The sequence below is a fragment of the Nipponia nippon genome, unplaced genomic scaffold (genome assembly GCF_047370975.1).
Source record: "Nipponia nippon isolate SJK-2023a ecotype South Korea unplaced genomic scaffold, ASM4737097v1 scaffold_11, whole genome shotgun sequence".
NCBI lineage: Eukaryota > Metazoa > Chordata > Aves > Pelecaniformes > Threskiornithidae > Nipponia > Nipponia nippon.
Genome location: NW_028262302.1, coordinates 937,914 through 951,798, shown reverse-complemented (window position 1 = coordinate 951,798; position 13,885 = coordinate 937,914). Strand labels below are relative to the sequence as shown.

At 37.4% G+C, this 13,885-nt stretch overlaps 1 protein-coding gene across 2 annotated transcripts in view; it reads left to right on the top strand.

Annotated features, from left to right (window-relative positions):
* PRKD1 (protein kinase D1) overlaps nt 1-13,885 on the top strand; it is a 143,714-nt gene that overhangs the window by 98,683 nt on the left and 31,146 nt on the right. Inside the window, exons 5-6 of one of the 2 annotated variants that reach the window (XM_087747100.1) lie at nt 1,464-1,487; nt 12,506-12,716. In XM_087747100.1, the coding sequence (XP_087603226.1) occupies nt 1,464-1,487; nt 12,506-12,716 (235 nt within the window). The remainder of the gene's footprint in view (nt 1-1,463; nt 1,488-12,505; nt 12,717-13,885) is intronic. The other variant, XM_087747101.1, reaches the window with a different exon arrangement.

Below are 13,885 nucleotides of genomic sequence, written 5' to 3'. Positions count from 1 at the left end.
GCTGATAACATTCTGATATGAAATACCTGTTTTGCAAGGCTACATATTTTAAAACTGTTGAAAATATTAAAATTGCCGGTGAAGAAATACAGTAAATGTCATATATACTGCAGGCTATACTTCTTGAAGAACTTGTAATCAGCAGTGTACCCACGCTGATGATTCAGAACATCACACATGCATGCGCACACACATGCATGCCCAAAGAAAATACGTTTACAGTAGGTACAGGGACAGGCATTAGCCCAGAGAAATGAAATAGCTTTCCTATTTCACCTTTATTTCAGGAGATCATGGTGTCATTTACCAGATTTTCAGAAGTGCTCTCACATATGGCTTCTATATGTCTTTTTTTTTTGTGTTTTACATTGAATGTGTTTCAATTTTTTTCCTTTTTTTTTTTTTAAGTGTGCATAAGCTTTGTCAGTTCTCCTGTATCAGATCTGTCCTTTGGACTACATTTTTCTGCAGTACTTGTGAGATAAGTTTTATGGCAGTTTATGGCAGTTTATACTGTGGTACCAATCAAAGCATGCACTTTGGAACATGTTTCATTTTTCTACAGTCTGTGTGAATATACTAAGAAATATCATCCTCAATGACAAAATTGTATCATTTATTGTTAGTATTGGTGTGGCACTTGAATCACTGGCAATAAAATATAACTTCTGTTTAGGACCACTGAATTCAATCAGATATCTGTCAGTTCTTTCAATAGGACTAAAATAAATGTTATTTTTACTCCTATTCACTATGTAGAGTAGAGCAGTTGAGAGAGGAGGAGTTGCTGGAGACCTTTCATAGATGGAATTATTAACTAAGTTATGATTTCAGAACCTTTTTGTCAATGTTGTGTGAACCAGAAAGAAGCCAACTTTAGCTCACTGTTAAATTTAGCTTGTAAGTCTGGCTTCTGGAAGAATGCCACTTACGAAGTGAAGAAGGTATGCTCTAACTTATGAAATTGTGGCATTCAAAACATCTTTGAGACAGGATAATGTGGAATCTCGCCAAAGGTAGTTTAATTATCCTTTCATAGGGAACCACCACACACAGACACAGTTTCAGTTTGGGCATAAATGTTTTCATTTGCCAATAAAGCATTTCATTTGAGCTGAAAATTGACTAGAGGCTACATTTAAGTGCAGCTTTGAAAATCCACCTCCAAAGAATAAAATATGGGCAATATCCTTTTTTTTTTTTTTTTAAATTCTTAACTTAGTAGTGCAAAACTCATCGAACAGTAATGCTAAAAACATGTAGAACTAGGAGGATACTATGTAACCCAGAGTTTTACCTGCCATAGCTCAAATGCAATTCTTCTGCATTCTATTCTATAACATAGAATGAAAGTATAAAGTAATCACACATTCATGCTTGCTTCTAAAGTAACATTATTTTCTGTCTTTTCCCCCCCTTATTTCTTTGTTCTGTTTTTTCTTCTTTCCAACCTCCTGTCTCAGTCTCCTGTCAGCCCTGGCTATGAGGTATGTACTGAATTTACTCTACTTCCTATCATACTATCAGGAACATCCTCTTTTATGATTATCAGTGTCAATGTGAAGAAATGCAAGAATTGAATTAGATTAGTATTTTATGATCTTTAGAACTCAAGAGCATTTATTTTTCTTATAGAAAGTATATCCAGTGCAAAACTCCGAAGTCCGGATTCCAAAGTGAAGGTTATAATTCTTATATTAAACATTAAAATTAGCTAACGTTAAAATATTTTGGCACAAAAGTGGCATTTTCATTTTTTAGGCATCATAGAGGTCATTGGTTGGACTGTACCCCTTTTTTATTGGTGGTAACACGTGGGAGGAAAATTTTAACTTCACTTTTTAGAACATTGGGAATTTGCTGGAGTAATGTAGAAAATAAACATTTTATTTTAAGCTGAACAAACCTGACCTTTAAGTGCTCACCAGCAATAAATTTCTAATGCCATAATGCAGTGTGGTAGCTGCTTTTCAGAATATGGTTGCATTGAAAAAAACCAGTTAGGATTCTATATTTCTGTGGAAATAAACATGAACAGTGTACAACTAAGTTACAGCTATATATAAAAAGAGTATCAAGTTTATATTAATGAGGAAACTTTTTTCTTTAAATGGTACTTCATGTCAAAGGTTGTCCTCTTTGGCTTTCAGTATGGATTTTCCAAAGAAGTTTGTTTCATGTTTAAAGTTTCAAAAGATTTTGAAGCTATGAAATCTTGGCATCTTTCCCTTGCAGCCTGTATTTGAGATGCAGCCAGAGAAGAGCAGGGTTTGCAAATATTTTCCTTTTTAGAAATACTACATAGTTAATCTGAGGAATATTTTGTTATACTGAAGTGAGGACTATCATGGCCAAACATCTATCTCTGAAGGAAATAACTTCATTTCTTTCTAAAACACATATTCTTATTGTAGTGTGCCTAAGAGTTATAGTGTGCCCCAGAAGTACAACTCCACAGAATACCCATAAAACAATACAAACAAGTATGTCTAGAATAAAATTTTTGTAACATCCAAGATAATTTTATTCTAAGTATGTGCTGTCTTAAAAATGATAAATCCAGCAATCCAGATGGTGATGGATTACCCTAAATTAACAGTAATTAAAAGTAGTTATGGAAAAAGATAAAGGTATTTGGAGGAAAAACAAAATTGTGTTTCCTTTGTAAAAAGGAAATTTAAAATACATTCATGTGACACAACAGCTTTTTAGTTCTATTTATTTTTATATATGTTTCCATTATTTTAATAAGCTTTATTCATTCTTCTAGAAGCAATGAATATTGATGTGTTAAGGTAGTTTTTGAGACACATTGGCAGTGATTTCTCAGAAACAGCCTAGGTGAGCTTTGCATTTCAAATAGGAATGCTGTGTCTTATGGGGCACAGGTAAGTGCAATAGAATAGACTATTTCAGTTGGAAGGGGCCTACAACGATCACCTAGTCCAACTGCCTGACCAATTCAGGGCTGACCAAAAGTTAGAGCATGTTATCAAAGGCATTGTCCAAATGCCTCTTGAACACTGACAGGATTGGGGCATTGACCAGCTCTCTTGGAAGCCTGTTCCAGTGTTTGACCACCCTCTCCGTAAAGAAATGCTTCCTAAAGTCCAGTCTAAATGTCCCCTGGCAGATCTTTGAACCATTCCCATGCATCCTATCACTGAGTACCAGGGAGAAGAGACCAGCACCTCCTTCTCCGGTCTCCCTCCTCAGCAAGCTGTAGAGAGCAATGAGGTCACCCCTCAGCCTCCTTTTCTCCAAACACCCAAAGTCCTTAGCTGCTACTCACAGGACATGCCTTCCAGCCCTTTCACCCCTTTGGCCCTCCTCTGGATGCATTCAAGGACCTTCACATCCTTCTTAAATTGTGGGGCCCAGAACTGCACACAGTGTTCAAGGTGAGGCCACACCAATGCTGAATACAGCAGGATAATCACCTCTTTTGACCAGCTAGTTATGTTGTGTTTGATGCACTCCAGGATGCGGTTTGCGGCTACCAGGGCACATTGCTGACTCATAGCAAGCCTGCTGTCAACCAGCACCCCCAGATCCCTTTCTGCAGGGCTGCTCTCCAGCCACTCCTCTCCCAATTTATGCCTTGTGCCTGGCATTATTCCATCCTAGGTGCAGAATCTGGCATTTCGACTTGTTAAATTTCATCCCATTAATCATAGCCCAGTGCTCCAATCTATCTAATTCCCTCTGCAGGGCATATTGTCCCTCAAGAGAGTCAACAGCACCTCGCAGTTTGGTATCATCAGCAAACTTGCTAATAGTGCATTCAACTCCTGCATCCTGATCGTTGATAAATATATTGAACAGGACTGGCTCTCTGTCTTATAGGAACTTACTTTCAGTGTGCTCATTTGTTTAATAAAAAACTCTAAGCTATTTTGGGGAGTGGTCCTGGAAACTTTTTGAGGTCCAAAATCTAGATGCTATTTAAAAATAATAAAAGTGTAAAATATAGGCTGTGAACTAAACCAATCCTAAGTAATGTTTACATTGTTTTAGTGCCAGATTCACCAGGTGAATCTAGGGTCATGCGCTGAACAGAACTGAGAATCAAGAACTTAGTGAATCTGACACTGAAAGTTAAATATTTAGATAGGAATTTAAGTTAATTCCACCATCTTTTAGTTTTCTTGCTTTCGTACAGTTATTTAAAATATTAAAACATTAAAGGTAAAAACCAACTCAACAAAAACTGATGAAAATGTAGTTCTCTTTTTAAAGCATTGCATGTCTGTGATGTTCAAAGTCCAGCTGAACCCTGAATTAAAACATTGTAGGATACAGAAAGTAAATTTGGAATGGCTTACCTCATACACTGCTGTGCCATTAAATAAGAGTCCCTGTACTAGCTGCCATGCACTAAATACTGTAGGACTGAATTTCTTGTGACTAATTCAAACTACATTAGAGCTTTTCTGGCCTAATTTGCCCAAATATGGTTGTTTCAGAACTTCATCACAGCTAGATGAGATCTAAAAGATGATTAAGCCAGTTATTTCAAGTTAAAAGATGTATATTTAGGAAGGTGCTAAATACTGCATCAGTTTTGCACCTAGTATTTTCCAAATATCTAGGAAGACGGGTAGAAGAGAAAATGGTAAACAGCTTATGATGAACATGTTCTGAAATTTCCTATGTGCCATGTCTGCTGATGTTTTTGAATGCAATTTGTTTGGGACCCCTTGGAGAGATTTTATGGGTATTTGATTCTTCAGCTTGGAAGAGGAGAGAGGTTCACGTTGTTCTTGTCCTTAGGTAATCGCCACTTGTTCTTAAATCCCCTGTTTTGTTTTTAGGAAAGACATACAACAATAATAGTTGTCAGCTTATGATCCTTCATATAAGTCACCATGGCTTAAACTGAGGACTTGTAGATGCTTTGCGACTGCGACAGTAGCAATTCTTTAGGAATGTTTGGTACGTCTAAGCAAACGTACACTCAGAGCTAAGTTCTTGTGTTTCCAAGTAGTAACACAAGGGTTCGCACATATTGAAAATACAAAAAAGCGGCAAACCCTGCAGCACACGTTTTACTTTCCTGTAGAATCTCCGAAACAACATTCATGTTAGTGCTGGGTCCTCTGAAGTGGTACAAAATCCCAAAGTGCAATTTGTATTATGAGGAATAGAGGCAATCATCGCAAACTTTTATCTCCACTTACCTGGCCCAAACATGTTCAGTGGTGCTTTTCCTTCTAATATATAAGCTTGTTTTTCTGCATTGGTAATGTTCTACTGCCCCCAAACTTCCTCTCTTTAGACAAGGCTTGCCAGGCTGGCTTCTCTAGACCTTCTCTGTCCAATGCCAAAAGTGGTTGTGGTTAAGCCCAAAGGCCTGCTGGTTATCCCTGGTTTGGTAAAGATGGTATGGAGACAGTGTCAGATGGGATGCATTTTTACACAGACATTGGGGGGGGTGGGGGGAAGGCATTATCCATATGTGATAGTGTGAACCAGAATTGTACAAAGATTCCCTGATGGGTTTTGTCTTGAATTATAACTTGGCTATGCCACCTTTGTATCATGGTATGTGCCTTGTTTTTGTCTGTCTTATTAGTTCTATGTAGTAGGCAAACTGAGCTGCTGAGTCTGGCTTATGATGTGGGCATTCTAGTAGTGCAAGAGACTTACGTGAAAATAATTTATTGCTTAAAATTATGAAGCACATAATAAAGATCAAACTAAACCTAATATTTTTGAAGGAACTCGCATCTGTAAGATGCAGGAAAAAAACTGTGTGCTATATAAGCCTTACTATTCCTGCTGTCACTAGCAAATCCTTTGTCAGCAAAGGGCTTTTGTTTTGGGAAATCCCTGACTCTGAGAAGTTAGTGTAGTCACACAACGACTGCTAAAACCCAGTAATCTTCTCTTGTTACTTTAGAAAATAAGGCAGGTTACAGACAGCATTCAAAACAAAACTGTTTGCTGGTATTGATGTCTGAGTGGAGGAACAGGGTACATAATAATTTCCATCTGTGGGTAGTTTAATATTAACAGCTTGTACTGAAGTCAGTTCTTCGATGTGTTTACACATGTAACACTCAAGTATTTTTCAGACCATAGCTATCTAACTGTGGTGCTTGTAAGATTAAATCATACACTTGACTTAAAGACAAGAGTGCAAGAAGCCTCGAAAGACAACACAGTTGATTGCATTCTAAGTGTGGTATTTCAGTATATTTAACTGAAGATTTGTTTCCTTGAATTCACTTAATTACAGTCACATAGTTTAATTTGTAAAAGAGAGTCAACATTTGCATTGCATTAAAAACATAGTAGTTTCTGTGGTTACATAGATATCTAGCATCTCATTTGACAGTAGCTTCCTGTGAAGAAATTGTTTATGAACATATTAAGGCTTTATCCTCTGCCTTCAATATAGGAAGGAAATGCATGTTTCAACAAGCATGCTTCAGCACTGAAAATGAAACTTCATGTGGACAGTTATTGCTGTTTGTTTTTTTTAAATATGCATAACTTTTCTCAGTTGTCCAAATAAGCAAAAAAAACTGGCTCATGATAGTTTGCTTCTTTTTTTAAGGCAAACATTTCAAAAAGATAGGAATACCTGTGTTGTTTTTAATATCTCAGTATAAAGTACAGGAATACTGACACAATACTTTTTAGATATTGAGCCTGCAAAGGGTTAGCACTTTGTGAGCAGTGTTGAAAAATTATATATTTAGAAGAGATAGGATGCATAGCCTGTTCTCTTCTGGGTGAAGTTTACTGACTTGATGTGTTTCCACAAGCATGATTTAAAATAAGATGATCAAATGTCAAAATTGAAGTATTTCTTTTCTGACTCTTCAAGAACATGAAGCTCTTCAGTGAAGTTTTGTCAGAATCCCTGGGATGTTTTTAGTGGGACTGTTGAAAAACTTTAAAAGAAGTCAGGCAAACAGTGGTCTGTTTTATGTTTTAGGCTAGCCTGTGCAGCTGGACTGCAGGGCTGTTCCTTGTCTTTGTTCCCAGGAGGCCAACTCTGCATCCAGGCAGTCAGCTTTTCTTGCTTCCCATTAGTGCCTTCAGCATCTCCCTAAAGCTTTGATTTTGGTGCCTGGGAGGGATAGAAGTGGTGCTAGAAGACAGTCAACCTCACCCAGGTGATGAGAACAGCTGAATCTGTTGGTAGGGAATAAGAATTTATGTTTGTTTCTTAATTGTATTTTGCAATGGATTTGGACAAGGTAAAAACACAGACGGAGGAATCTCCTGCTGAGGGATGTTGCCTTTGGGGTAGCAGTTTTATGGAGGACTGCCTCCTTCCTGCAATGACAGGGTTCTGCACAATGACTTTCCACTTGCGGCTACTGTAGACAAACTTGTTATGTCCTTGAATAGTTTTTAACAAAACTGACCAGATAAACCATGAGTAGCTTCAGTATATTCCAAAAATTCAAAGACATTGAACAAGAAGGAGGGGCAAGGCATCAGCTAATAAGAGTTCTGCAGAATGCCCCATGTTGGGGAAAAGCTTGGCACCTCTCTCTTCTTGGAATTGAACACCCCCCCCCCCTTTTTTTTTTCCCCCCAAAAATAAAAGAGTAAGCAAACACTGGATTCTATTAGATATTCTCATAGTTTAAGGCGTAATTGAATTGAACTCTCTGGATATGATCAGTGTCACTGGCTTGGTTGGACATCCATACAGTTAAATATGTGCACGTTTCTTCATGTTTGTTGTCACTTGGAAAATCATATTCTGAGCTGTTAAAGTATAGATTACCTTGCTGGGATGATTGTTCTAAAGGACGGTTTAGTGTTTGGAGCTGTGCAGGCTGTTAGTTTCCATGGTGTAATCCAGTTAAGCAATCATTTCCTGGGAAGTTTCCAGATTTGCTGAGTCAGGAGTCTGGCTGTCTACCAGGAAAAACTAATTTATCTTTCTAACAAACCAGGCATACCAGCCGAAGAAGGTGCTTTGTGGAAGAGATTCTTGCTTTTGCAGTGAAAATAGGATAGTTCCTGGTTTCCTTTTCTTTTAGGGTCTTTAAATTGTGGCCTCTGTGCTGGAAGTTAAAGCTGAGTGATACTGGCAGGAGTTTTGGAAGATATTGGGAGGAGAAGCTCATCATTGACAAGAGGGAGGAGGTACTCTTCCTCCTAATCGGTTATCAGAGGGATGTGGAGTGATGCTCTGGCTGCTGCTGCCATGAGTTCTCTGTCACCGGCTTACCTTCCCTTGCTACTTCTGAGCAGGAGCCGAGGGTCGCATTGCCTCCGGCTGGAAGAGGGAAGGAGGGCGAGTCCGTCATATCAGGCCTCAGCATGCGGGAGAGAGACCAGATCCATGACTGCTGATGTCTTTTCTAGTATGGGAGGAGGCGAAGCTCAGCTTTACCTCTTACTTGACCTGAAGACACTGTAAATTAAGAATTGCTGGTGTGTTACACAGTGTGCTGCACTACTGTTGTGTAGCAGCCCAGTGCTTGCAGAATGGCAAAGAAAAGCTGAAATACTTTTTCTGTAACTTGGATTGTAAATAGAAAAATCTAGATAGATACTGCCTACAAAGAATTTGTTAGAGTGAGTTTAGGCCTGCCTATTTAGTTTCTCTTATTTTGATGTGAAGGTGGTGAAATTGTTGTGTTCATTTGTTATTGAGCTTGTTATGCATTCTCAGTATATTATTTTTAACAGAAATATAAGCAGCAGTTTGAATATTAAAATCACATTAAAAAATTAAAGTAGGGACCAGTTTGGAAGACTGACATCCTGTAGTAGGTCTTTGTCCTGGTTTCAGCTGGGATAGAGTTAATTTTCTTCCTAGTAGCTGGTATAGTGCTGTGTTTTGGATTGAGTATGAGAATAATGTTGATAACACACTGATGTTTTAGTTGTTGCTAAGTAGTGTTTATATTAGTCAAGGACTTTTCAGCTTCCCATGCTCTGCCAGGTGCACAAGAAGCTGGGAGGGAGCACAGCCAGGGGGGCTGACCCAGACTGGCCAAAAGGCTATTCCATACCATATGACATCATGCCCAGTATATAAAGTAGGGGGAGTTGGCCAGGGGGCATTGATTGCTGCTTGGAGACTGGCTTGGCATCAGTCAGCAGGTGGTGAGCGGTTGTATCACTTGTTTTTCCTGGGTTTTGTTCCTCTCTGTTGTTGTTGTTGTTTTCCTTTTCACTACATTTTTTTTTTTAATTTTTATATTATTTTGCTTCAATTATTAAACTGTTCTTATGTCAACCCACAAGTTTTCTTACTTTTGCCCTTCCGATTCTCTCCTCCATCCCACCGGGAGGGGGAGGGTCGAGTGAGTGGCTCTGTGGTGCTTAGTTGCCAGCTGGCATTAAACCACGACAGTCTTTCAATGTTTATCTTTTGTTTAGTATCCATTACTGCTTGAACTGTAGAGAACACTTCTAAGTTACTAGCAAAAATGTTTTACATCTATTGTCTGACATTACTCGGCAGCCATGTGACGTAAGACTTGAACTAAATCCTTCAAAAATTATAAATGTGCATTGACCGATATAAATTTCGAGAAACAAGTCTAATAACCAACGGGACACAAGCTTTATCAATGGTGACTCAGCATTTGATCAAAGCTAATGGTATGATGAGTGACTGTTGCAGTTATCGTTCAGAAAGGATTGACTCAATGTAGAGCATCTAGAATTCACTTTTTGTCAAACCTGACATTTTCTCAGAACCATCCAGAAGCATATACTAGCACATTAAAACTGAAAAACTTGCTGTCAAACTGAAAAGCAAAAAGTATAGCAAATAATTTATCCCACACCCATACTGTACCACACCTGAGATTTGATCAGACATCATCTACGCAGCACATCTCAGTGGTCAGAGCCAAAGCTGTAGGGAAGCCTGTCTCTCTCTGTTAATCATATAAATGCCTAAGATTAGTCTCAGTATATTTCAGCAACACTACTGAAGTTTCTAAAACCTGCAAGGCATTTGGTGAGAAAAAATGGGCCAAACCAGCTTTCTAAAATCCTTTGAGCCGAGTTTAACTAGATATAAGTAATTTGGACTTTTAAAAAGCTTTTAGCAGTATTCAGTTGTCAGAATAATTTTTGATTTGGCAGTAATTTGGAAAATGAAGGCGCAAAGAATGATAATAGAAAGTAGGTTTAGTTTAGGTGATATTAGACAGGGTTCTAAGAGAGATCGTAATGTTAGGAGATATTTGGATCACTTGTACTTCAGACAAGAGTAAGATTGTCAAGAAATAGCTCTAGTGGTAAGAACAGTAAATTGAAATATTAGTTTGTTGCAGTGACATAATGAAACCAAACAATAGAACTCTTTCCTCTTAGAAATTCTTACTCCTTTTCAGTTAAAGTAAATTTTAAGAGAATAGTGTCACTACATGTGACAAGTCCACCAAATGTCCATATTCAAGACAAAGACACCAAAGTGTTGTGACTAATGCCTTGCAGGTAGTGATTAGAATTAAGGCAAACCATTAAAGAATTACTTCATTCAAAAAGAAAATACTCATATTAAAATGTAGTATGTCACATGTATAACTGTTGTGGTTGTGAGCACTGAAGAGCAAATTCAGAGCTAGGTATCTGAATATAGCGTAGGGTTGAGGATGTAACTTGTAAGGCACTGCACTAAGACTGAAGTAGCATCAGTCTGGGCCAAAACTATCCCTGTTCTACACCCAAGACTGAGAGGACCACATCCCTATTTCTGGCTCCTCTTCTGAGCTTTGTCCTGTCCAGAAGTGCTGAGGGCTGGCCTTTGCAGGTAGTTTGCACAAGCTGAGCAATGCAGTTTGTGCTGTATATGTGGGCTCATTCTTCCTTCCTGCTGGGCTTCTGCCCTCCCTTTCAAAGCCCTGTTCATGTTGACTTCATAAGACTTAATGCAATCTGCCTTGGTAATATTAGGCAACTAACAAATATTAAATAAGTTTAATTGTAAACTGAGACTGGTTTGGGGTATTTTTCATATGCATAAGTGCTTTACAGAGCATGAAGATCTAAAACTCAGGAAGCAAACACATAATATAAAAGTATGTACTCATACTTTTCCGACTATTATGTGTGATAAAGAAAAGACAGATGTTTTCTTATACTTGTTTCAATCTAGTTTGTTTACGGTGACCATATGTACCTGGCTCATACAATGTATTTTGCATATTTTTCCTTGAGTTGACAGGACTGCGTTTATACAATGGATAAGCATGTGATGTTGGCATTCTTGTCAATTAGCAGGGTAGCTCTAATGTTCAGCAAATCTATTGCATATGCTTCTTTGGAAAGACAGATAGTTCTACACTATAATCGAAATAATTCATCTTCACAGTAAGGAACCTTTCGGAACTTTGGAAGAAAGAAACTTTTTTTTCCCCATGGCAAATGTGCTGTGAAGGCAGAGCCTGGAACTCCTTAGGTTCTTCTGCCATCAAAATGACTTTCAAATCCCTCTTTACTCCAAGATTCTCAGACAGAAGCATACAGAAATGTATTTTTATATTTTGGTGACCAGGAAATAATAATCAATCAGCCTTCTCGGATGAAGAATTCCCTGTAACATTATCAGTTTGAAACAAAACAGTTTTTCAACTTAGGCCAGTGTGAAGTTTCAGCTACTGTAACTTTTTGAACAGTGAAGGCTCACTAGGAATGACTCATTTTCTAGCCTTCAGTTATCAGATTATTTGCAGATGACGGTAAGAAGATGCTGAGTTTTAAATGATCAAGCTGCATCTTGTCACTTTTTTTTTTCTCCTTTCCATGTTAACTGTGGGTGTATTTTGGTTGTTTCTCAAGGGCAATTCTTAGGAGAAAGCAGTTTTCTGGATCAGTTGCTTTCTGGGGTAATTACCATATTTACATCCAAATGAATTTAGTAGAAAAAAATCAGGTAACTCGTTTCTTTCAGGAATTCTTTTGATTCCATACCTTAGACTGTGTGTCTCACTGAATACATATTTATATATATGCATTTAAATACCTATTGTGATCTATTGTGCATAATCTAAATGTGGTAAGGTTAGCAATAGCAAAAACTATAAATAAAGGGGATGGAAAATACTAATCCATTTTCTATCAAACACCTGCATGCACATAGAATAAGGTAATAATTTCCTTAATGTTTATACAAAAAATACAGCCTTTCAAAGTTACCTTTGATATAAAACAGAAAATAAGAGAAGTAAAAATGGCTCGTGTTTTTACCAGAACACAAAATGCTTTTCTGAGAAATTTAGTGAATATTTTAATTTTGATTAAAAAATTTTTTTAAATAAAAACTTGTTTCAGTCACAATGTGAAATGTATGATAGTAGTGTTGGCAAAAATATTGTTTGATACCATTCAGATTTTTCAAAAGCAGTCAGAGAGGTATGTTGCATGTTCTATTAGTGTTTAAAAGCACTTACATTACTTTTTATGACATATGACTTACTGTTCTTGAGGTGAGTGAATATGTGAATATGATATTCTTTCAAAAATGAATACATTATGATTATTTCAAATGTTCTTTTTGTGTATTTCACAGCAAAAGACACCATCAGAATCATTCACTGGGCGAGAGAAGAGATCAAATTCACAGTCCTACATTGGACGACCTATTCAGCTAGACAAGATCTTACTGTCCAAGGTTAAAGTGCCTCACACTTTTGTCATCCACTCTTACACACGGCCAACAGTTTGCCAGTACTGCAAGAAGCTTCTCAAAGGGCTTTTTAGACAAGGTTTGCAGTGCAAAGGTAAGTAAACGCCCTTGAGGAACATAAAAGCTAAGCGTAATAAAATTAGTAAATTAGCGTTTCAGTAGTTACTATGTAGCCTTACTCATGATTTCCTCACTAAACTGTTTAGGTGTAGGCACCTGTACAATTACATTGGATTAAGCTGGAGTCAAAATTACAGTAATTGCTGTTCTGCAGGAGCTGGTTGCATGGCTGTTCATTTTTACCCTGCGGTATATCTGCAGTAGCTGGCATCTTTTTCATTCAGGTGTAAATTATCTTGTATTTGGCACTAGGTGAGCATGTGCTCACAGGCAGTTACAGTAGAATAGTTAACACAAAGGACTGTATTCTTATCTTCATTGTTTTCAGTTGCAAAGTCTTATGCTTGAATTGAAGCATGTGCCTGAGTCCCAGCACTTCAGAGTTTGGGGGAGTAGTAATGGAAATAAAATAAGACGAGCTTATATGAGAATTTAAAACTACCTTTTTCAATATGACTAATGTGCTCTCAGGTCTCATGGTGTTGTACCTTAGTAGGTGCTGAAGTGAATCAAGCCCCTTGGATTGTAGCCTTGATTACTGGCTTACCTTAGCCAACTAGAGTGCACATAAATACAAAGCATTGTGCATGCTATGGTGTTAGATAAAGTTGGCTAACAAATCCTTAAAATCACCTTCCTTCTATTAAAATAAACAATAACTATCATAGAATTCATTAGTATACTTTGCTTCTTTGAACTAACACCCTGCAAAAATCAAAGTTGTGTTTATTTAACTTAAGATGTGATTCTGATGTGATTTAACTAAAGCAAAATCTCTATGAAGGCATCACCTGTTTCAGTTCGTTTTGAATCCCAGTGACATAAGCAAATATTAACCTGATTTTTTTAAAAAGTATTCACCTATAGTTTGGCACTGCTGTACCTCAGTTGGTTTTTGGATCAATCAGAAGTTAAATAATTACAAGGATATTGACAACTTTATTATATTTCTTCTTTCTGACTCTTTGCGTTTTCAGGTGTGTTAGTAAGTTACAAGTCTTAGTTTAAGTAAAATCTGTTCAGAAGCCAAAAGAAAACAGTTAAGACGACATCTAATAAATTGCTACTTACACATATGAAAACAGTAAAGTTAGAGTGAAATAAAAATATCTGGAATATAAGGAAGGTACTGAAGGAACCTTC